Here is a 22,820-nt window from a genome sequence, read left to right as displayed (position 1 = left end):
GAGCCAGCCTGCAGCCGTGTGCCGCATCTCAGCTGAGCTGCACGCCCTGCAGAACCTGCCCGTGGTCACATCACGCCTCTGCCGCCTCGTGCTGTGGGGTTTGCTGCTGCTGCAACAGGCAGCAAAGCGCCAGGAACAAAGGCAGCACCAAAAACCTCCCAATTCCTGAACAGAGACTGGCTTCTGAAAACTTTACCTTTCCTTTTCCTGCTCAGATGCGCAGCGGGTGCTCAAGTTTGCACTTTCATTTCTGCGGAAGCCGGCCCGTTTATAAGAAAGCCTGGCCTCTGTTCGGGGTGGCAAGAGTGCTTACTGTACAGATCGGCTGCTTCTTTCAAAAACACCTTTCGGAGCATAACCATATCCTGTTTTGCCAGCGCCCCGCTCGGCGCACAGCTGGCGCTCATGGTGCGCCGCGCTGCGGTCGTCCTTCCCATTTCACGTCGTGCTGCAGCCGGCGCAGCCTCACGTTAACCAGAAGCTGAGTGCAAGGCTGGAAATTAGGGTGGCTGCCTGCCTGTTTGCCTCGGTGCTGGCCCAGCACACCCAAGGAGGAGCCCAGGGAAGGGCACCCACATGGAGCTGGCAGGGCTGTGACTGCGTCGCAGCAGAGCCGACCCGTGGCAGCCCTGGGCTTGCCAGCGCTGGCACAGCCCAGGCTGGGTGGGCAGCGAGGCATTTTCCAGGTCCTTTCCCTTCTGCATGAGCAGGCATTTGTGGTTTGAACTGCATCGCTCCAGCCCTGGAGCTGCCAAACGGCCCCATATTTCTAACAGAGTGCCACCCCGATAACCATCAGTGACCTGATCTTCAGCGGCTGGCTGAGCCATGAATCAAAAAATTGGCCTTGGGTGGGATGAAATCACTGCTGTCTGGGAAGCCACTCCCTGGCAACAACGTTTGCTTGCTGTGCATCTAGGTTACCCTCAGCACTCGAGCCTGGCTGTGTCTGTTCCCGTGCCAGCCGCGGCACTTTCCCCTCGCTGCAGGGCGAGGACGGGAGGATCACCAAGTGGCCGGGAGCGGCGGCAGGGAGCAGGGTGCCAGAACGCACTGTGCCAGCACTCAGCGAGCCAGCACTCACCGTGCCTGGGGATCAATCCTTCCTGGGTGTGCAGCGCAGGCTCTGCCATCAGCGGGGTGGTTTTGCCGAGGTGAAGTTGGGAGGCACGCGGTCCCGGAGGCAGGACAAGGTATTTTTAGCAGAGCAGAGCGGAGCGGAGCAGAGCAGCTTTCCTTCCCTTCCTGCAGTGCCCTAGAAAGCATTGCGCACGAGGGGCATCACCTTGGAGAGCCTTTATTTAGGTACTGGGGAATTTTGCGTGCTTAATTAACTGCGTGTGAGTAGAACAACTAATTGCATGTGAGATTTCAGGACACTGCACTGCCGCAGCTGCAGGCAGAGCCGGGGGTCCCTGGCTGAGCCTGCAGAGGTGAGCCTGCTGCTATCAGCCCTCACCCTCGCCCCTTCCTTCCCTTTCTCTCCAGCACTTCATTTTCCCATTTTAGCAGTTAGCTCGTTCTGGTCCTAAATCTTGCTGGGGATGCCGCAGTGCTGCCGGCTGTGGGACAGATGGGGCTGGCAGCCACCCGGGCTCCGGCAGGCAGGAGGCAGCAGCCTGCACAAGAAGGGAGTTTCCTTGGGTTTGGGCCGGGTTTGGGTAAAACCCAGCGCAGCCTTATCTGCTGAAGCAGAACCAGCAACAAGAAAACTTTCACTTAGGTCAAGTTAGGAACAAGAACAAGTCCTTTCCTGGCATAAATCTGGTCAGGGAGTTATTAAAGATGTTATTCAACAGCGAATTCATGGCTATCCTGTGCGGGTAACCCCAAAAAGGGGGGTTCTGCTCTATTTCCCCTGCAAGCTGTGGTGCAGGCAGGGCTGCCCGCAGGAATGGCTGCTGCTATCTGCACGTGACAGCTTGCTGTGAGTTTTTATTTTGCTTTCTTTTTCCTGTTTTCCTCTCGGAGGCAGGGCTGTGTTGCAGAAGCTGCCGTGAAGCTGCGCAATCTGCAAACAGACTGGTGAAGGCCCGGCGGTAACTGGGGCTGCTGGGGAAGCTCCATGGGGCTGCCAGGAGGGTCAGAGCTGCGGTGCGGGCTTTGCCTTTGCTCAGCAGGATGCCATAAATGCCCTGAGTGATCACCAAGGTCGACCTGGATGTCCACCCCCTGCACTCCAACGTGCCCCTCTGAAGCAGCTCTTTGCAGCCCTAAAAAGCCTTTTTTTTCCCCCAAAACCAAGCAAGGAAACCACATCCCTTAATTATTCTTTTCTTTTGTGAGAGGAGGAGGCTCAGGCCAGCAGGGGACGGTGTGAGCTAGAGCATGGTAAGCCCCCAAAAGCATTTCCCCAGGTTGTGTGGGTCTCCCCTCGTCTGCCTTTGGCTGGCGAGCAGTGAACTGCACCGCCTGCGTGCACCTCGCCAGGAACGCCACATGGGCTGGACATGTGCACCCAATTATCAGTAAATCTGTTCTCTATTAAAAAAAAAAAAAATCCTCTGCCTACATTTACTTATGTAATCCTCTGAGGGTTTTTGGCACGGCAGTCACCAACGCCTTAGTGCACGAGAGCAAACCCCGCAGCCCACGGGGCCGTGGTGGTGGGGGGGCTTTTTGGGGCCGCTGGCAGCCCAAGGGGGGCCAGGAGCAGGACAGGCACCCCCTGCACCTTGAGACATTGCTTTGAGAGTGATGCCAGTACCGAATTAGCTGATAAATAGAAAAAATGCAGCTGTCCAAGAAAAAAGTGCTATGGAAATGCTGCCTGGGGGTGGCCGTCGGGGCTCTTGGGGCTCTTTGGGAGCGGCTCGAGTCGGTCCCTACAACCATGGGAGGGTTTGCTTGAAATAACACCCACAGTGCCCAAAGACGTGTTGAGAACATTTTATTTCCTCCCGAGTTTGAAGCCTGAAGGATGCACTCGGGTCAGGTTTGTAAACGTTTCTTGGTCCCAGCGAGGGCTGCACTCTCTCCTGGTTTATGAAGCAGACCCGAGGGGCTTGTGTGACATCTGTATCGATGAGCAGAGGCTTTAGCAACACCCCAAATGACACAGGCTTCTAGATGGCAACGCCAGCTTCTCATCCTCTCTGCTGCAGTCCCAAGGTCCAGATTTAGTGTTGATTTTCTCGGAGGGAGAGGTTTGCTCGGCATGCACACCATTACCCGTCCTGATCTGGAGCCCGCGGTGCGGAGGGCACAGGCCCACCCCGCACCACCCCTGGCAGGATGCAGAAGGGTTGCCAAACACGACAAATAGGTACAGACACTGACACGACAGCAAAGGCAGGGCACCACACCTAGCTGCAGTCCAGCAGGGGAGAAACACTGATGGTTGTGGCGGCTGTTTGCGATATTTTAGCAATAACACGACGGAGAACACTGTAAGGCGAACGGTCCCTGACACCTACAACATGGCACCCAAACCTCCTCCACCAAAACGTCCTCCTGGGCCCGATCCCAGCACCTGCTGCGCACAGGGGGAATTCAGCACGATGTGGAGACCCAACGCGACCTTCACTCAAGCTATGGGGAGCACCTACGCGGCGGGGAGCGTCTTCTTTTCAAGAGATGGACTCCAGGAGGAGCTCGTCGGGCGGCACCGGGGGGATTTCCATGCTGTTTATCCGGCCGAAGAGCTTGGGGATGGACCAAAGCCTGAAGCGCGGCAGGTTTCTCGGCTTGGTGCGGATGTCGTGGCCGGCGTCCACCACGGAGAAGCTGCTGCGGCTGCGCGTGAGGCGAGCCCGCAGGGCGGCACAGCCGTGCCGCAGCAGCTGGTCCTGGAACTCGGAGGTCATGAAGTAGTAGAGGACGGGATCCAGGCAGCAGTTGAGGCTGGCGAGGCAGAGGGAGATGGGGTGGAAGCGGAGCGTGCTCCTGTGCACGGCGCAGTCCGTGATGATGTTCTCGATCACCATCATGAAGAGGGGGAAGTTGATGTGGTAGGGGGTGAAGCAGATGAAGAAGACGGCGGCGCACATCAGGACCATCCGCAGCGCTCGCTGCTTCTCGCTGGCGTTCTGCAGCTGCGTCTGGCACTCCCGCAGCGACTGCCTCATCTTCCACGTGCAGCAGGCGATGATGCCGAAGGGGATGACGAAGCCGAAGAGCTCCGCCACTGTCACCAGCGCGATGGAGGCTCCCGGCGCCAGCTGCTTCACGGCCAGGTCCGAAAAGCAGGTGTTGGTGCTGTTGGACAGGGCCGGGCTCCTCACGATGGGCAGGGGCAGGCAGGCGGCCCCCACGAAGAGCCAGACGGCCGCGCTGATGGCCGCGTCGTAGCGGCGCTTCCAGTCCTTGGCTCTGAAGGGGTGGAGGAGGAAGAGGTACCGCTGGATGCTGATGCAGGTGAGGAAGCAAATGCTGGCGTACATGTTGAGGTACTTCAGGTAGAAGCAGACCTGGCAGAGGAAGCTCCCGAAGGGCCACGTGTGGTTGATGTAGTAATACATCCGCAGCGGCAGCGAGAGGACGTGGGCCAGGTCGGCCACGGCCAGGTTGATCATGAAGATGACGGCTTTGCTCTTCTTGCTGATGAAGCGGCACAGGACCCACAGGGCAGCGCTGTTGGCCAGCAGGCCGGGGATGAAGATGATGGTGTACGTGGCTGCGTACAGCGTGGACTGGAAGGCCATCTGCGGGTGGGTGCAGTTCCCAGAGGACGCGTTGCTCTCCATCTCGGCCGAGTCTCCTCGCTCCGTGGTGGATTCAGGCGGGTGGAGGCTTTCTGCGGGGAGCAAAAACAAGTGCTGTGAAGCCCCAAACCTCCCTGCATTGAATAAATGCACTTCAGGGTGGAAGGACAAGCTGCATATATACAGGTGATTTCCGCGGGGCTGCAAATAAAGAGGGGCTTTGAGCGGGCTGATAAAATTGTCCTTTTGGATCCGCGCAGAGGTTCAGTGTAATTAGCCTCAGCAAACGATGCTGCTGGCAGCAGAGAGGAGCAGAGGCCAGCCAGGGAGGTGCAGACAGATCTATCACAGCCCTGGCTCCAGATCCAAAGCTGCTTTCCTAAGCTAATAGCCAGCCGAACGCACGCCAGTCCCTCTGCCGGTCCTGCTAACTCAATTTGGGCGCTCCCGGCACGCTGTGCAGGCATCGTGTTGTAGCAACAGACAGGATCTGCCAGCAGCAGCCCAGGCCCTGCAGGAAGACAAATACGCTTGTCTCAGAGCTGCAGAAGGATTTTTTTCCCCCATTTGCCTGATTCACCTCCCACTGCCAGCGCGGGGGCATTGGTGGGTCTTTTGGGGCTCACGGGTACGTGTGGGTCTCTGAAGGGTGGTGGATTTGCTATCTGGAAACAAAGCCCCACGCCATATAATTTGCCTCTGGGAGATGTGGTGCTGGAAACAGAGCCTCGGGCAGCCTGCAGGGTGTTGGGACGCCTGTGGCTTCCTTCCAGCAGCCTGCTCTGGGACAGCCCCAGCAGCTCTGCCCTTGCCACCAAGCCCCTCAGCAGTGGCATTTAATTAGGAAGCAGCTTCCCACAGCCCTGTGCCTGGTGTTTGACACAAGGACGGCTTTCCCAAAGCTAAACCGCCCGCAGCAGGGAGCAGCTCCTGCACACGAGGTGTCAGGGTGAAGGCTTTGACCCTGCTCCTCCTCGGAGGCAGCTGTGCAGGGGCTGGCATGCAGGAGGAGAGTGCTGCAGAGCGGGGTGCTCTAGCTGTGTACGGGATGCTCCCTCTCTATAGATACATACGGGGAAAGAGAGAGTGAGAGAGAGAGGATGCTCCCTCTCTAGATGTCAGATGATATATATATATATAGGATGTTCTTTCTAGATTTATAGGATGAGATATATACACAGAGGATGCTCGCTCTAGATATATAGGATGATATAGGATGTATATCTAGATATACATATAGGCTGCTCCATGAAGATACGTAGGGTGCTATATATATATCCCATATCTATATATTTGTATCTTAGAGGCTCTATATCTTACAGAGTATGCAGGCAGCAGCCTCTTGGCTGAGCTGCCTGCTGCCTGCACCTCTCTGCTCCCAGGAGGGTCGGGGCATTCGCCCACCTCTGAGCCAAACCTGGCCGTGGTGCCGGCTGCCGTTTGCTTTCTCCAGGGCTTGGCTGCAAGAACACGAGGCTGAAGTGAAAGCCCAACTGCTGCACTCGTGCACTTTTTAGCTGCTGACCATGCTTAACCCAGCAGCCCTAGGTCAGGACATTTCTGCTTTCTCTGCTGAGCTGTGGCAGGGAGTGGGGGAGTTGTGCACGGGGGGACAGTGGGCAGCAAAGCCCCTTCCCTGCGGTCCCTGCAGCATCTCCACCTGCCTGGAAACCCAATGGGAAGCTCATTTGATACCAGCCCTGCTCCAGAACTTGTCCAAAGGCTTCCCCACTCTTGCCACAATCATCCAGCCCAAATCCTGAGATGTGGGGAGCCATCTCACCCGTTTTCTCCATTTTTTGGCTTTCCCTGGAAGCCCAGCAGTGCGTTTCTCAACGTGGGGCCGGGGCATTGCTATTTCAGTGTTTGGTTGATGCCTGTCAGCACCTGGCAAGAAGCAGCGGGGAGCTTTCTGCAAGGCACCGCCACCTCCAGCACAGCTCTTCCTGGCAGAGCGGGGATTTTAACTTCTTGGTGCTGGTTCCCTGTTTTCACTGTATGAGGAGCATTCACTGTGCCTTGCCCCAGGCCCCTCTGGCCCTCCTTGTCTTTTGCCATCAGTGATGCCAGTTTTGGGGCAGAAACGCTCCCATGCTTTGGCAGGGCTGTGCCTCAGCAATGGCACCAGACTTTCACAAAATATTCCCTGCCATTCCTTCATCGTATCGCTATTCCTTATTAATTTATCTATTTGTTGCTATTGGTGTGACGGGTAAAGCCCTCTCCCAGCCCCAATTTACACACAGCCAGGAGCTGGGGGGCTTTTTTTAAGCGTCAGAGCTGAGTTTTATCCAGCTGTGTGCTGAAATTAATTCCTGTCCTGGTGGGTTTACGGGCTGGAAACACACAGAGGGGCAAGGCCGTTACTCGTGGATGCAGCATCACTGAGCATCAGTCAACTTTGCAGTTCTTTAGGACGCTAAGGCAGCTATTACAACACCCACGTTGCCGTTCCTGAGTGTGTTAGCAGTATATTTTTCTGGACGCGTACATGGCTGTCATTATTGGAAATTGCCTGGCTACTCTGAATCACTGCATGCCCCACCCAGCTCTACATTTCTGCGGTATTGCATTTACTGCTCCCAGAGCCCCTGGCAAAGGCACCCTCATCTTTTCCACAGGTTTTTTGGACAGACAGTCCTGGACGGGGCCCTGGCCACAGCAGGATGGGACAGAACAGGACAGGATGGGACAGCAGAGCCTCGCTCTGGTCCTGTTCAGTGCTGGGACGCTGGAGGGAAATGCAACCAAGTCCAAAAATAGAATAAAATAAAATTAAAGAAAAAAATAATCCACAATTTTGGCTTGAAATAAGTTTCGGATTTCAAGTAGTGGAGGCTTTTTGGAACTTGTTCTTTAAGCAGCAGTTTTGTTTGTTTAATCCAGGTACTGATAGGAAACACATAAACAGAGCTGATGGGTTACAGCAGCTTCTGTCTGTAACGACAAAGTTTTGCTATTTTCTGCAAAAGTGGCTTTGCCCCATGCACTGCCACACGCAGCAGCCTCCTGCCCTCATGCACACCCCCTGCAAGGCAAGGACACAGACACACCGACGCTGCTGAGGATGTAGCACCAGGCTGCCTGATAAGATCTCGTGAAAAGAAAAAAAAAAGCCCACCGTGACAACGTCGCTCGATACTGCAAGAGCTTCTATCTGCTGAAGAAAGCACATAGCAGAAACCAAGCTTACCTCCCTGTAGCTTCCATCCTTCAGGGGGAAGACATCCATGCTAGAGAGCAGGAGGAGCGAGCCCTCTGCTGCTGTTCCCTACCGGCTTTCGCAGCAGTCCCAGCCCCAGAGGCTCCCCTCTGAACTTGCACATGTTTTCGGAGCGCTGGAATCCTGCCGGCATCTGCAGCCCAGCACAGTGGCTGCAGAGCAGGAAATCCTGTAGTTTGTTTCTCTTCGCCACACAAAATGTGAGCAGCAGTGACGTTAAAACAGCTGGAAGGGCGATGACATCAGTGCATCCAGTGCCGCGGGACTGAGCCCACGGACAGGGATTTCTTTCTGACTGCTCAGAAGTTGAGTTGCACGAATGTGCCCTTCAGGCTAGCTGCTTCTCCTTTTCCCTGCTGTCACTCGCTTGCAAAAAAAAACCTAAAAAATATAGAAACTTTTTTTTTTTTTTCCAGTAAGTACTCACTAAAGGAAAACCAAAAGCTGTATCAGTAGAAACTTACTGCAAGGTAGTAATTTTCTTGCATTTTCTTGGAAGTTTTGTTAACCTCAGACTATTTAGCCTAGAGGCTACATTTTCCAAGGGTTTGGACTTTGTTTCTGAAATAATATAATGGTTTCAGGTTGAAATTTTCCCCAAACTGTATTTTTTATAAAAACATAATGTCCATCATTCCCAATTCCTTTTTTCTTTTTCCTTCCTTTAATTACTGTCCCATATGCGTAAGTATATATATATAATATATATATACACACACACATACATATATATATATATTAATTCTTGTACTGCCTGCTGAGAATGACCTTCCTCTTTAGGATTGCTGCAAACTGGCCCGCCTACAGCACAGTGAGACTCCTTATGAGCTGCCTCATTTCCAGCTGACCGATTTTACATGATATACAGTGCCGCAGCTCATGGCCCAGGGCTTGGGAAGATGACATGGCTGCTGGCACGCTTCCCTTTCTTGTTGTATGTAATGTACAGTAGAATATAAAGTATTCTTAGATAATCTCCATCAGTCCCTTTCAAATATCATAGAATCATAGAATATGATCCTATCCTATCCTATCCTATCCTATCCTATCCTATCCTATCCTATCCTATCCTATCCTATCCTATCCTATCCTATCCTCTCTATTTTTTTTCTTGAATTGGTCCCATGACCCTGCACCATTAACAAGAACATAACTGTGGAAGAGAAGTGAAAAAAGGGCGCTATCCTAACACATAACTGCAGTGTAAGCTCCAGCCCAGGGGTGGTGACCTTTCTGCATGGTGTCTGAGCCCTGCCATGAAGCTTTGCTTTGCCACAGCAATGTAGGGAAGGAAGAAGAGGACCCTTCACCTGGAGCTGCCTTCAGCTGGTGGAAGTGCACTTAAATCCATTAGCCAACGTCCTCAGGAAGGCAAAAGGCAAGGCCACTTTCTCCACCAGCCTTTGCGGATGTGTCTATGGGCTTCTTCATTACTTGCTTGCTTTCCCAACCTTTGAAGGAACCCTACGAACAAATAAGCACCTGAGAAGCCCCATGTTCATTGTCTCAGGTGAGAGCAAAGTGATTTGGAAAATGCAAGAGCTGCTTATCACTTGTTTTCAATTCCCGTGCATCTTTTGTCAGCAGCTGATGCTGATCCTAGGAAGAAATACTGATGTACAATCGTCTGCAAAATGCTGGCAGATTTGTAAAAGGGAAGCTGGCCTTCTGCCAGCACATCTCTCTCCGGAGGTGAAAGGTTTATCCCGAAGCGAAGCGGCCGCTTTACCAGGATATCCTGCCTAGGACATCCTCCTTCTGAGACCGAGGCGCACAGCCAGCCCCGTACCCAGCCTCTGTGGCCCTATTTTTAGGAAGGTGCCTGCAGGGGGTCACTGGTTCCCAACCAGAACAAGGGCCAGGCACGTCGGAGCCTTCCCCTGCCCATCGCTCGGTGCTCCTGCAGGACACAGCAGCCTTCCTCCCTGCTCGCCAGGGCTGGCGGGTCGGCAAACCTCGAGCCTCTGCCTCGACCACATTGTACTGCACCTCTCCGCTCTTCTTTCAGCTGCATGTGTATTTTTGTTGAGCATTTCTGCCTCTCTGGCTCATTAACAATACCAAGCATGCCTTTTACACTACGCACATTTATGTTTTTAAAGGCAGCAGGCACAAAGGAACTTTTAAACAACTGCGAGACTTTATCTAAGGCCTCCAGATAAAGGCTGTCTTCACCTTTAGACTGGTATCCTGTGGGCAGAAGGCCAAGCGCAGATAATCAGAACCTCTTTGAGCACTCGGCGTTTAGAAATATCTGACAGGATGCACCTGAAGGATGTATGAAAAACAAGCGTGGGCCATTTGGGAGGAGGAGAGGAGGTGGCTTTACTCACACAAAGGGCACCTCGCCCTGTGCTGCAGCGTGCCCAGGGCCATCAGCTCAGTGTCCCTGGGGCTGGGCGAGTCCATTTGCTTGCCCTACAGAGAAACACATTTTCTTTTGCTTTGGGGTGAATTGCTCATGCACTAGAGGAGGAGCATGCCATGCTCTGCTGCTGCCCAGTTTTCTGTGCCTGCAGAGAGGCTGGAGAGAAGGAGCCCTCCTGCTCTGCCCTCTCAGCTGGGACGCAAACCAGCAAGGAGGGGTGACGGAGCCTTTCCCCATCACTGCTCACCTAAGACCCGGCTCAAGCCACACTGCTGCTGGCTGTGTCTGCTCTCATCCAGGGGAAATCCAGCAGGGAAGGGAAGGCACGAGGCATGGCACGGATATTGGGCTCAGATCTCGGTGCAAGTGGCTTGGAGTCCTCACCACATTTCCACCCTGGGCAGCTCCCCTTCAGGATGAGGCCTCAGGTTACAGTGGCTCCAGCACTAGGCCCCAGATCCAGCCTTCAAAAGCCTTCATAGGTGCATCCAACCTCTTCATCTGCTTAACTTCTGCCTTTGTGGCATCTCTTTTGGAAGACTTTTCTTGTGTTTGTTTGCCCAAGAAGCATGAAGACATCTTCTTTCTCACTTGCTGGCAAGTCAGGGCAGCGGGACCAGCGCAGGAGATAACCCAGGAGCAACACCACAAAACGATATTTCTTCCTGCCAAAATAATGAACACATTGTATGGTCACAGGAAACAGGGTGAATTACAGGAACTGGAGCTGGGCACATTGTGCCTTGGGTCGTGTGAGAGCGCTGGCAGGCAAAGCCAGCACCTGCAGCACCTCCCAGCCTGAGGGCAGCCAAATGCTGCCCTCCTCCACCGCTGCCTCTTCTTCTCTTGAAAGACACTTCTGACAGTTTGGAGGGCTTGAACTAAAAGCTTTGAATTTCCCATACGAGTGTGCAGAGGACACACTGATGGTCTTTGGTGTGCAGATTAGACAACGTGGTTAAAAGGTCTCTTCTGGTGTTGGTGTGTAGGAAAGTTAGCCAAGAAGGTCATGGCAGCCTAGAGAGCAACAGTTCAAAGTGGAAAGAGATTAAGGAGCACTTGTAATTTTCTGAAATCAGATAGGAGACCAAAGAGGCCTTAATTTGAATGGTTGCAAGTGTTGAGAGTGTGGCATTTCTGGGCTGGGGCTGCAGTATGTCACAGGGACCAGTTTTGTGGGGGTTTGAGGGGGCTCAGAGAGAGCAAGGCAGTGGGATGGAGTGACAGCATGAGCAGTTGAGGCTGAGGTGCTCAGGGATGCCACTGCGGTGACAAGGAACGTTATCTCTTACAGACCTACCAAACTTGTCACTGGTGTCAGCACTGACTCACTTGTCACAGAAGTCAGGGGACATAAACGCAAAGTGGCCTCAGAGCAAGCAAGAAAGGAGAGAGCATGCTGCTCCCCACAGGGCTGTCCTCGTGTTGGGAACCTCAGGTCTTGTATTTCCCATGGCATTCCCCAAACAAGCCTTTCCTCCTGAGGTGCGAGGTTAGTGATGGGAGAGCCACCCTCGTGGTTCAGGAACGCAGAGGCTGGAGCAAGCATTCCCCTGCCAGCTCCACCCTACAACTCCCAGTACGTAGAGGACTATTTTTACCAAATTTTTGGTAACCAATTTTTTAACTTTACCTTAGTACCAATCCCATCTTAAATGATGTGAGTGCTTCTTCAAGCCGCACAGATCTGGATCTGCAAAGTGATTGCTGGATGAGATACAGAGAGCTGGTTTCCACGGTCCTGCCTGCATGTAAAGGCAAGTGCAGCCACTCCTCCTTACCTGGGTACATCAGGTAACAAAGCTACTCCCACCAAGGACGGGCTGTCTGCGTTGCACCCTCCTGTCTTCAAAACACACTTAAATCCAGTGTAAGTGTAATTAAAAATAACAATAATAATTAACCACAGTCAAGGGGGGAACACCTTTCTGTTTTGTATTTAAGAATAACAAAAGTTGCTAGTAACCAATGCACTGCACCACGTGAACTCTGATCCATGGGAAGGAGGAAGCGATCCCATTCTGTTCTGTAGGTGTGACAACTATGAAACTCAGCTTACACTTGCAAAAACACATTTATTTTTTAAGCATCAGTTTTGGGAAAGAACAATGTAGGACAAGCTACACAGTTGCCATAACAGTGACTTCAACTTTTTTTCACCTGATAAATGGAGATGAACAGCACGAGAGTGAAATCACAGTAAACACCTCCCAGTCACGTGCTAGCTGATCAAAGCCTACAAGCATCTTCAAAACAACAGTTGCAAGTAAAATCTCCTTCATTGATGACATTGTGCAGTGCCTAGCTTATGAGACAATTGTTACCTTGACAAAAACTTTATTATGCATGCTTGACTGTGTTCCTGAGTCAACCCTTGCTCACATTTTTCGACAGACCACTTGCAGCATGTAAATGTGTATGTATATCTCTGCCATAATCACTGCCAGTTAAATCGGTGAAAATATTTCCATTGACTTCAACAGCAGAGGGACTGTTTGCTTACCCTGCGGCTTTCTCACTAGAAAACTAGAGAAGCCTGCAATAATACTCTCTTCATGAAAGGTACTTCCTTCGGATTGGCATGTTTTGGTATTCTCACTTATCTACATGTAAGATTAAGTTCATCATACTGTAGACCATAATTATCATTTCACAAATGGGAGGAGAATTGTGATAGCTTATTGTATTTAATTAATAGGTTTTTACTGCCATTTCGAGGAAGTCCAGCATTATGGATTTCTAAACCTGTTTGCTTTTTCCCACTTTACTGTGAAACAGTCAATTAAAAACCAGCAATATTCAAAAAATTTTTGATCAAGTCAAAATTTAATTAGGTGGAATTGAATAGTAAGATTTCAAATATATCCAGCAAGTGTTTCTGGTATTTTTTCTATTTTGTACTGACATATAAGATGCTGCCACTGGTGCTTACCAAGAATTTTACATGCTTGCTTTGGAAAGTCACCAGTTTCAAAGGGAATAAATCAGTTGCCTGTGTGTCTCTAGATATCATGAGGAAACCCTTGAAGTTATACAAAGTGGGTGAATTTGACCCACTTATTAAAATAAGGGGTAGATGACATCATTTCTTGTCACTGCTTTTAACATCTTTATAGCTGATGAAAATGTAAACATTAAGATCAGCAGAGGAGCTGATGGGAAAAATCACAGCAAACAATTTGCTGAAGAAGTTAGCCTTTGCTCTCCTAGTGAAGCCACCTCGGCAAGGGCACCTTGCTCTTTTAAAAGATGCGTCAGTGGAACCCACTGAGAAGAGCTTTCACAGCATGGTTCCATCGCAGGTACCTCTGGGCTGAAGAAGCCACATACCCAAGAGGGCGAGGACCTAGATGGTACCACTGGGGGCAACAAATCTAACGGGAACTGATGCTGAGTCTGGCTGCACACAGCCCATGGTAGTGGCAGTGCTGCTCCTTGGGGTCTGAAGGTGAAGGCTGGGTGCTGAAGCCCCCCTTGGTGATGGGAACAGCTTGGAGGGGAAGACGGTCACTTGGAGCAAGGAAAAGTCCCACTCTACAGAGGGTTTGAGGAGCCATCAGGAGAACTTGTAGAGGGTAGCCCCCCACTGCAGTACCAGCTGTAGGTGTAAGGTACAGGATGTGTCCGTAATTAAGGAGCAACTTAGAGCTGGGTGAGGAGGAGGAATTGACGGACAAGAGTGGGAAAGAGCAAAGCAGAGGTAAGCACGGTGACCAGTGGACTTCAGTAAAAGACAGGAGCAGGCAGCAGCAATCTGGGGCTGCCTGGCCAAAGCAAACAGCCACCCTTCATTTGACTGAATCCCTGAGCTGGGAAACCAAAACTGCCATTTTTAACTACTGGCCACCTTCACATTCTTGCATGCGTTGTGCATTTTTAGCAGAGAAGATATTTCAACAGATGTCGCTGTATGGATGAATGACTGTCTTTGGTTTGACCATAGAGTCAGTGAAGTTGGAATTAGAGTTGGAGAAATGGGGGAAACAAACAAAAAAAGAAGTTCCTTGTATTTTTCCACCATTTCTCAGCAAAATCTTTGTCACTCCCTTCTGTAGGTTTTCTGGTCCTGCTAGGTCAGGCATGGGCATCACAGTGATAGGTGCGGTCACACCCGTTGGGTCACTCATCGCCTTCCAACACATTGGTCTTAAAGTTTTATCTTGTATGTATCAAAAGATTTCCACTGCCACAGAACTCCCCTAAACACGCATGCAGGATTTTGGCACTGGAGCTGGTAATTGAGTATCACAGAACAGTCCTGGATTTCAGATGAAATATCTTAATTGCTTTAAGCTGTCTTTCCTTTCATTCCTTAATTGATGAGGCACTCTCTTTGCTCATGAGCCGACTCCTGATGACCATGCTGCTATGTCTTGATATCTGGTCCTGAAACTCTGAAGTCATAAAAAAATACAGGATTGGATCCAAACAGCAGTCCAAGCTTGCAAGAGCTAAGCAAAAGGGTTGGGTGTGGAGCGTGATGCTACGCAGGAGGCAATCTGTGATAACGTTCTCTTTCACCATCATGTAGAAAAAGAAGTTGATGTGATATGGTGCAAAACACACAAAGAACACAATGGCACACATGGAAACCATCCTTAAAGCTTTCCGCCTCTCGTTGTTGTTTTGCAGTGGTATCTGGAAGTCCCGAAGAGAGTCCTTTGTTTTCCAAGTACAGAACAAAATAATGATGAGGGGGCCAATGAACCCAAAGAGCTCCGCTGTGACCGTCATCGCCACAGTGGCCACATTGCTTTGAATCTGTCGAACCTCGAGGTCCGCAAAGCAGGTTTCGGAGTTGTTTACATAGCTCCGCATGATGGGGAACGGAGAGCACGCCGCCCCCACGAAGAGCCAGACGGCCGCGCTGATGGCTACGTCATAGCGCCGCTTCCAGTCCTTGGCTCTGAACGGCTGGTACAGGAAAAAGTACCGCTGGATGCTGATGCAGGTGAGGAAGCAAATGCTGGCGTACATGTTGAGGTACTTTAGGTAGAAGCACAGTAAGCAAAGGAATTTCCCAAAAGGCCACATGCGGTTGATGTAATAGTATATTCGCAGCGGCAGCGACAGGACGTGGGCCAGGTCGGCCACAGCCAGGTTGATCATGAAGATGACGGCTTTGCTCTTCTTGCTGATGAAGCGGCACAGGACCCACAGGGCAGCGCTGTTGGCCAGCAGGCCGGGGATGAAGATCATGGTGTACGTGGCTGCGTACAGCGTGGATTTGTACGTTACATTGGAATCAGAGCAGGTCCAGTTGCTCTGCGTCATGTTGGGGCTGCTGGAAACATTTGGCGCAGTAAATGGAGTGTGGGTCATTCCTGTAGAGAACAAAAATGAGAGCTGTAACAGCAAAAGCAATGCAAAAGTTGTCACTACTCACGTTTCCGTTTCCTATTTGACTATTCAGTATGAAGCAGAGGCTCAGAAATGTCCTCTGTGAAGCATCCTGCTATCTTCTTCAAAGCTGCCCCCTCAGAGGTCTCCTCTTGTTCGTGCAGAGGAGGTGGGGCTGTCCCCATGCTGTCAGTCCCCTTGCCATGCTTTCCAAATTCCATGTGGAAAAGGATAGCAGGCTTGAAAAGTTTGACAGGTATGAATGCAACTGCTGCTCCTGAAGCGTGCTGCCACAGGCAGAGACCTAATCCGATCACCAACTTCCATTTCTTACCAGCCTCAGACCGACACTTTTTCTTACCAAATAGTTTCATTCTTAGCTACTTCTAATTTCTGGCTCTTCTTTAGTTCAGATGAGCAGAGATGTGCCACAGTCTAGGCCATCTTTCTTTTGCCAGCTTTTTTAACTGGGACTTCTCTTCAGGAAGGCAACACAAGCAGGCGTTCTGTTTTATAGGGTATTTCCCCGTAGGGTTACAATTCTTAGTATAGTGATTTCCTTCTATGCCTCATAAGATGTTTAAAACTGTATATCAGCTTCCTATTTCATGTGGTACTGCAGACACTGATTCACTGCTTCTGACTCATTTCCTTACAGCACCACTTGTAAGGGGCATTTGCCAGAAAAAGTGTCTCTGTAGGTAGATATTAGTAACTCAGCCCTGCTACTAATGGTTCTTTTCTTCATGTTATGAAGAGAGAGAGAAGCTAGAGCCCTCAAATGACAAAGAACACAAAAAGCTTTTTGTTCTCAGCTTGTTAATCACAGCAGCACCTGAACTTGGCTGCTTCTACAGACACTGTTTGAGGCTGCTATGGAAGTGTTTTAATTCAGGACCCCAAAACTCCCAGATGTGGCAAGGTCCCAGCAGGGGACAAAGGCCACCCTTGCTGACTCTGGCTGACATGCTGATGGTGAGCAGGGCCACCGCTTAATGTCAGCATCTGCAGGCTTTCCAAACAGGCACTGCTGACAACTTTCTTCCTTTTCTTTTTGTCTCCTTCACCAAGACAGCACGAGTGCACCAAGGTGTCCCAGGGCACACCTCCCAGGTGCCTTGTCCCTCTCAGGCAATCTCTCTGGTCTGTAATTCACTCCCTGTAACCCTCATCCCGAGGTGGCTCTGGGATGAGATGCCCTGCTCTGCAGTGGGATGTCCCCAGCTGCCCCCAGCCCAGGACACCACAGCCTTGCCCCTATCACAAGGCCAGGACGTGTCCATGAGGAGGTAAGAGGACTGAAAGGACTCTGAGAAGGAGGGGGAAAGATGCATCTGGCCTGTGGCTTTATCTCCACCAGTCTGAGAAGCAAAGCTGGGGGCCTCCCACTCTCCTTTCTGGTGCTTCTCAGAGGGCTGAGACAGGGAGTGGATGGGGCAGGAGATGAGCGCTGTGGTGTTCTCTCAGAGCATTGCTTCTCAGAGCGGTAAATATGGGTTACATCCCATTTCTTGAGAGGACTGTGAATTTCTAGAGCTCTAGAGGTCTGAGATCCCTTTCCTTCTGGTCCATCTGCAGCTCTAGCTGGACACTCTGCCTGCTGCCCCCGCCTCTGGTGAGAGCACTGCTCACTACACCCAACTTCTCTCCCTTCAGGTGATCTCCCACCTGCCAAGAAGGCATTAAGCAGTCACTTTCAAAGTTTCTAGCTGCCTGGATTCCTCTGGATGACAAGGTTAGGCTGACTGGCCTGTCCTCCAAAGCACAAGCACCAGTTGACCACTGACACCACAGAGGGCTAGGTACATTTGCAAAAGTTTCCATTTTAAGGGCATGCTCATATTCAAATGCTGGCCAGCAGACACATGTTCTTCAGTGAGCCTGAGTTCAACTGAGTCATAACAGTTCGCCTGTAGAGGTTCCCAAATACATTCGTCCTTTTTTACGTTTCATGTGACAAGTCAGGACAAGACTGCACCATCAGTTCTCAGAATAATCAGGCTCAGGTTGCTGACTCAAACTGGGCTCTGAATGGAGATCTTTAGGGTCAATGTACATGTCCAGGAAGTACCTGCCGTAACATGAGGCTGATGCTGTGTGCACACACTTGACCTCATCACTCAGCCTTTGTTCTGATGGCAGATAACTGCACCCAGGCCTGCAGATGAGCACAAGCCTGAGCCGCAAAGGCTACAGCGTGCCTGAGCCCACAGGGGAGACCATGGCATGGAGACATTCCCCCTCTGGCTTCATCTTCATCTGCTAATTGTCCACAAGGTGTCAGAGTTAATCAAGAGTTTACTCCTGTGGCCTCCTCGTTAAGCTTTCCAACTTTTTTCTCCAGCTTTCTACCCCCTGCAGGGAGAGATGAAGGGGCTGGGGCTGGAGGCATTGGTGGTGTGGCCACGTTCTCATGACTTTGTGCTGCTATCTTCTGGGGTGATCTCAAACCGAAAAACTCGTGCGTTGCTGATATTAGTGAAAAAACACTCCCATGAATAGGCCTCATATTCCTGGTGTTTACATGGAGGAGGGTTCTGAGAAGCTGGAGACCAGCAGGCTGCTTTGAACCCCTGAAGCCGAACGGTTACAGAAGCCACCCCATGGAAAGGCAGGGGATGTCTGAACCCCACCACCCTGAGCAAATATAACCCAGTGACTTGTGGGCAGGGGATGTTTGGCCATTAAGCAGGGCCCATGGAGCCAGTAAAAGCCTCTCCTGTGCCTTCAGCAACCCCTGGGTCAGGCCATTTATGAAGTGGGCTGAGCAGGATGACCTGGCTGAGTGCAAAAGCATTAATGCAATTAATATACACATGGGCGATGTCTGCTGCTCATCAGCACAGGGTGCTTTCTGAGAATGGTGACTTCGTTACAAAGTCATAAAAATATAATGACATTAATCCTTCCCTTTAACTAAATTGCATCCAGGCACAGGCATGGGGGACCATAAAATGGCCGTATGGCTGCACTTCCTCCCACTTGTTCAGATGGGAGATAAGTCCTGCCCTGTCCCCCTTATCTTCCCGTCTGAGCACAAAAGCAGGCACACAGAATGTCTGAAACCAGACTTTCTATCTGCAAAGCTGTTAAGAAAGTGAAGGTATTTGCTGCATGATGTATGTACAGCACAGGTATAAGGCTGAAATAATCACATTTTATCATTAAATTCTTTATCATTATTGTTCTTGTTTACATGCTGCAGAGAGACAGCTCATAATGTAATATTGTATTCAGAATATGCAATTAAAAAATTGTAGTAAATAAATACAGTATTACCTAACTACAGTTTTGTACACTTAAATCAGAGTCTGTACTTCTGAGGCTGTTGCAATAAGGAATGAATTAAGCATGCACATAATTACTTGTAGCTGGAAGTTTGGAAACCAAACAAGGCATTTCCAGGAAAAAAGATGCTCATCTTGATAGAAATGAGAAACACAGGAATGTCATTGCAGAGTCCTGTGTCTTCCTAATGCCTCCATCAGCAGGCTAGTTGATTTGTTTAAGACATAAATGCTTCTGAACTCTGCCCTCATTGTATGGCTGTGAATATCTAAGGCTTTTGCACTCACGCTTCAATCTGAAACCTCTGAAGTCAGAAGTGGAAAGTTCTACAGTTATGGGTACTTTTTCTGTTTCTCTCCTTCCACAGAAAAAAAAAAAAAAAAAAAAAAAAAAAAAAGAGCAGATCTGGGTTGCGTGATCTGCTGCGATGTTTTTGTTTCGATGTTTCGTTTCATTTCGATTCTCACTTCTGCAGCCCTGGCAGCTGAAGAAGCCAGGCATGCCCCGATGGCAGGAGGCTGGCAGCCAGGTCAGGGATGGGGATAAGGGCTGTCCCATGCATGGACCAGCAGCACGGATGCTGCTCCCTGGGCTGCTGATGCTTGCACCAGTCCCAGGGCTCCCACTGACACATAACCTGACAGCAGAAAACCTGCTGTTGAGCAGCGCTCTTATTTCACACAGCCCAGGGCTCCAGCTGAGCTCCTCTCCTACGCAACCCTGTGGCAGGGTGGTTTTGGCACTGACTCACCCTTGGTGCTATTCCCTTCTGATTTGCTTTAAGAAATCTTAGATTTAGGGTCTACCCAAGATGGATTTTGTCTATAACTGCCGTGCCTCTGAGCTGTTTTGCTATGCTCCCTTCAGAGCTGAGCTGCGAGTGCGGGTGCATGCTATCCCACCGGTTAACCACCTTTTACAAAATATGGTTTAAAAGCGTCAGTCAATGAAGTAAGCTATGTTTTAGCCAGTGACTGCAGCCTGAATTGCAATTCGAATCTGTCTCAGGACTCTTGAGAACAAAACCACATCCAAGCCACCTTCTTATATTGTCATACTGACTCAAACAGTAATGTCCCGCTATTGCAACTGTCAAAGAGCAGAGCGGATGGCACAAGACAGCATGTAAATTATTTATTTATTTGTTTTTGGTGGCAATATAAATTGCTGTTAGAAAAAAAAAAAAAAAAAAAAAAAAAAAAAAGATTTGCAACAGTGAAGTTGTTTACTTGCCTGTTAAGTATGATTTCCTTAAAGTAAATCTTACTTTTAAGCAACAATTAAGTCTTGCTGTCAAATATGATTTTGAAGTAAAGGATATCACAGAATCACAGAATTGTCTAGGTTGGAAGAGACCCCAAGATCATTGAGTCCAACCTCTGACCTAACACTAACAAGCCCTTCACTAAACCATATCCCTAAGCTCTGCATCTAAACATCTTTTAAAGACCTCCAGGGATGGTGACTCCACCACTTCCCTGGGCAGCCCATTCCAATGCCTAACAACCCTCTCGGTAAAGCAGTTCTTCCTAAGATCCAACCTAAAACATCCCTGGTGCAACTTTAGCCTGTTTCCCCTCGTCCTGTCACCAGGCACATGGGAGAACAGACCAACCCCCACCTCACTACAGCCTCCTTTAATGTACTTATAGAGAGCGAGATGGATAGGATAGAGGATATAGATAGAGGATATAGATAGAGGATATAGATATCCTCTGAGGAATCATGAAAAAGAAGGAATCTGTGCCTACAGTGACACTGAAGAACAGTCAGAGAACCAGTAATTGCCCACGCTATAACATTTTGCTTCATCTAGTGACAGCAACTTCATGCAGCCGCTGTTTTCACTCCTCCATGTGTTCACACAGAGGATTGGCACGCGAGGAGATCTGCTGTTCCGAGATACAAAGCTCCACAGATCTCCTCCTGGCTCCTAAGCTCTAAGGAAAAGCCCAAGAAGGGCAACACGTTCACAGGAGGCAGTAAAGGCTCATTATTGTTCTAGATCAGAAAAAGAGAGCTTAAAATCAGCCTTACCTTGTCGGACAGAACCCCAGCGGAGTGCAGCCCTGCAGGCAGGAGGAAGTGTGCTGGCTTGACAGCTCGGCGCCAGCCTTGTTTACAGCAGCGTGGAAGCCTGCATGACATCGCTGGGTGCTGCAAGGTGCTGCCCTGACTGCGCCCGCTGGCACACGTCTCTGCTTGGGTGGGATTTGCTTGCCCACACTCCCAGTCCCGCCGAGCCGAGCCCTGGGCAGGCGCACACGATGTTGTCCCGAAATCAGGTCCGTGTGCCTTCGCCCCTGGGGTTTTGTCTGCTGCTGCTCCACCAGGACGGCTCAGCTCCCTCGGGATTCTGCAGGAAAAGGTCCCGAGTGGAGCCGCGCAGGGCTCCCCTTCCTCCTCTGCCAGCTGCCCTGCTCTGCACCCTTCCTCCCTCCAAGCACGACTCCAGGCTAACCACGGAAAGCCTCAAAGGTTTCTGCTCTCAGCTTTGCCCTCGCCTCTCGACCGAGGGGCTGCGCACACGCATCGCTGGGTGTGAGCCTCTGCTGGTGGTTGCTCTCTTGCACCACCTGCTAAGTCCTGTTGCCAGTGGACTCCAACTTCCCAATGGCTTTTTATAGCGCTCTTCTGAGCCTTGCTTGACATTTCTCCTGCACTTAATACGCCGGCTGCTCAGATTACAGATGCTGGGGCTGCTGCCAGCAATGTCAAATGGTGGCACTTCTTAAAATGTTTCAAGCAATGGGGTTAAGTCTGGCTTCACCTTTATTCCAGGGGTTAAACACTTTAGTGAGGCTCGGACCTCACCCCTTAGAGGGGGGTCTAGATTTTCAAAAACCCACCAGCCCCCTGCTTGATCCTCTCCACATCCCAGGAGCAGGAAAAAATGGGACCAGCCCCTAGCAAGCCCTTTGGTTTGTGGGCCATGCCTTGGAGTCCAGCATGGGCAATAAATTCTCTAACAGGACTTTTCCATTTCATTTTTCATTACCACTACTGTGGCCCTCTGGGCATCAAAGGATCAAAACCTAATGGCTCTAATCAAACAAGAATGACCCACAATGAACACCCCTTAAAATGCATTGCTGTGCTTTATAGGCTGTCCCGCTTCCACGAATTGTCAAAGGAACTTGCTAGAAGTTGGGAGATTGTCAGGTGTTTATTTTAAAACTATTTAAAAGGGCTTCATGAAAAGCAATAGTGAGCTTTTGGCCGATATTGCAGTGTTTATCAGTACATCCTGTTTAGCTGATTTTTAAGTCGTTCGTCAGCAGTGGGAACGTATTTACTGGAATTTATCCAGTCTCAGAGCTGTCTTTTGCATTCAGTCACCTAACGGTAGCACAGCGAGCTAAGCAGAGCCTGACTTGGGAACAGCAATTCAGAAACAGGTCAGTGATTGACCTGAGTAATATTTATGAAAACAAACATTGTCTCTTCTGCAGATGTTCTGTGGTCCGCAGAAGCTTCTGCATATAACTCTTTCACCCCTCATTCAGTTGCCACTAATGGGCTTGGTCAATTTGAGCAAAAGCCATATTCTTTGGAAAAAGGAGAGATGAAGTTACCCATAGCTGAACTTGTCCATGTTGGTATGGGAAACACATTGACGAGTTGCGAAAGTAAGCCCTAAAGATACAAAACCTGGTCACAATGCACTGCATGCTTGTGAACAGCTCTGCTTACAAAATAGGGGCAGCCACTGTTGCTGCCCTATGCCTACGCACACAGATTGTTCTAAGTTTAGTGTGGACGGTTATACAAAAAGCCTAGTAAGAGGACAGATTTAAAGGTGCAAATCACAGCACCTGCAGAATAGTTCTGCTGAATTTCTTCATGCTTGAGTTTACCCATCTGTAAACAGGGATAACATTTTCCTGTCTGAACCACAAGGCTGTTTGTTTTCTCCGCTTTTGGAAGAGTTGGCTAAAATAATATACATGTATACAGC

At 50.2% G+C, this 22,820-nt stretch overlaps 2 protein-coding genes across 3 annotated transcripts; both read right to left on the bottom strand.

The window, feature by feature from the left end:
- Nucleotides 1-2,900: 2,900 nt before the first annotated feature.
- On the bottom strand, nt 2,901-12,089 carry LOC309883145 (putative P2Y purinoceptor 10). Of its 2 annotated transcripts, XM_082770954.1 has the most exons (4): nt 12,016-12,089; nt 11,868-11,927; nt 10,482-10,899; nt 2,901-4,735 (listed from the first exon to the last, which is right to left on the bottom strand). In XM_082770954.1, exon 4 carries the CDS (start codon nt 4,683-4,685, stop codon nt 3,570-3,572), a length of 1,116 nt encoding a protein of 371 aa, XP_082627080.1. In that variant the 5' UTR covers nt 4,686-4,735; nt 10,482-10,899; nt 11,868-11,927; nt 12,016-12,089; the 3' UTR covers nt 2,901-3,569. The 2 variants fall into 2 exon arrangements, with proteins under 2 accessions (XP_082627080.1, XP_082627079.1); XM_082770953.1 differs by lacking the exons at nt 10,482-10,899; nt 11,868-11,927; nt 12,016-12,089 and adding an exon at nt 7,837-8,177.
- Nucleotides 12,090-12,287: 198 nt separating this feature from the next.
- P2RY10 (P2Y receptor family member 10) lies at nt 12,288-21,438 on the bottom strand. The gene is made up of 2 exons (XM_082770955.1): nt 20,900-21,438; nt 12,288-15,558 (listed from the first exon to the last, which is right to left on the bottom strand). Exon 2 carries the CDS (start codon nt 15,554-15,556, stop codon nt 14,540-14,542), a length of 1,017 nt encoding a protein of 338 aa, XP_082627081.1. The 5' UTR covers nt 15,557-15,558; nt 20,900-21,438; the 3' UTR covers nt 12,288-14,539.
- Between the last annotated feature and the right edge of the window lie 1,382 nt (nt 21,439-22,820).

Source organism: Aythya marila (genome assembly GCF_965140915.1).
Source record: "Aythya marila genome assembly, chromosome: 13".
In the NCBI taxonomy this organism is placed as follows: Eukaryota; Metazoa; Chordata; class Aves; order Anseriformes; family Anatidae; genus Aythya; species Aythya marila.
Note: the sequence above shows the minus strand (reverse complement) of the source record. Positions and strands in the feature narration are given on the sequence as shown.

What these genes read in the sequence shown, in the direction of transcription:
- LOC309883145 (XM_082770954.1), bottom strand. Translation starts at nt 4,685, where the DNA reads ATGGAGAGCAACGCGTCCTCTGGGAACTGCACCCACCCGCAGATGGCC.
- P2RY10 (XM_082770955.1), bottom strand. Translation starts at nt 15,556, where the DNA reads ATGACCCACACTCCATTTACTGCGCCAAATGTTTCCAGCAGCCCCAAC.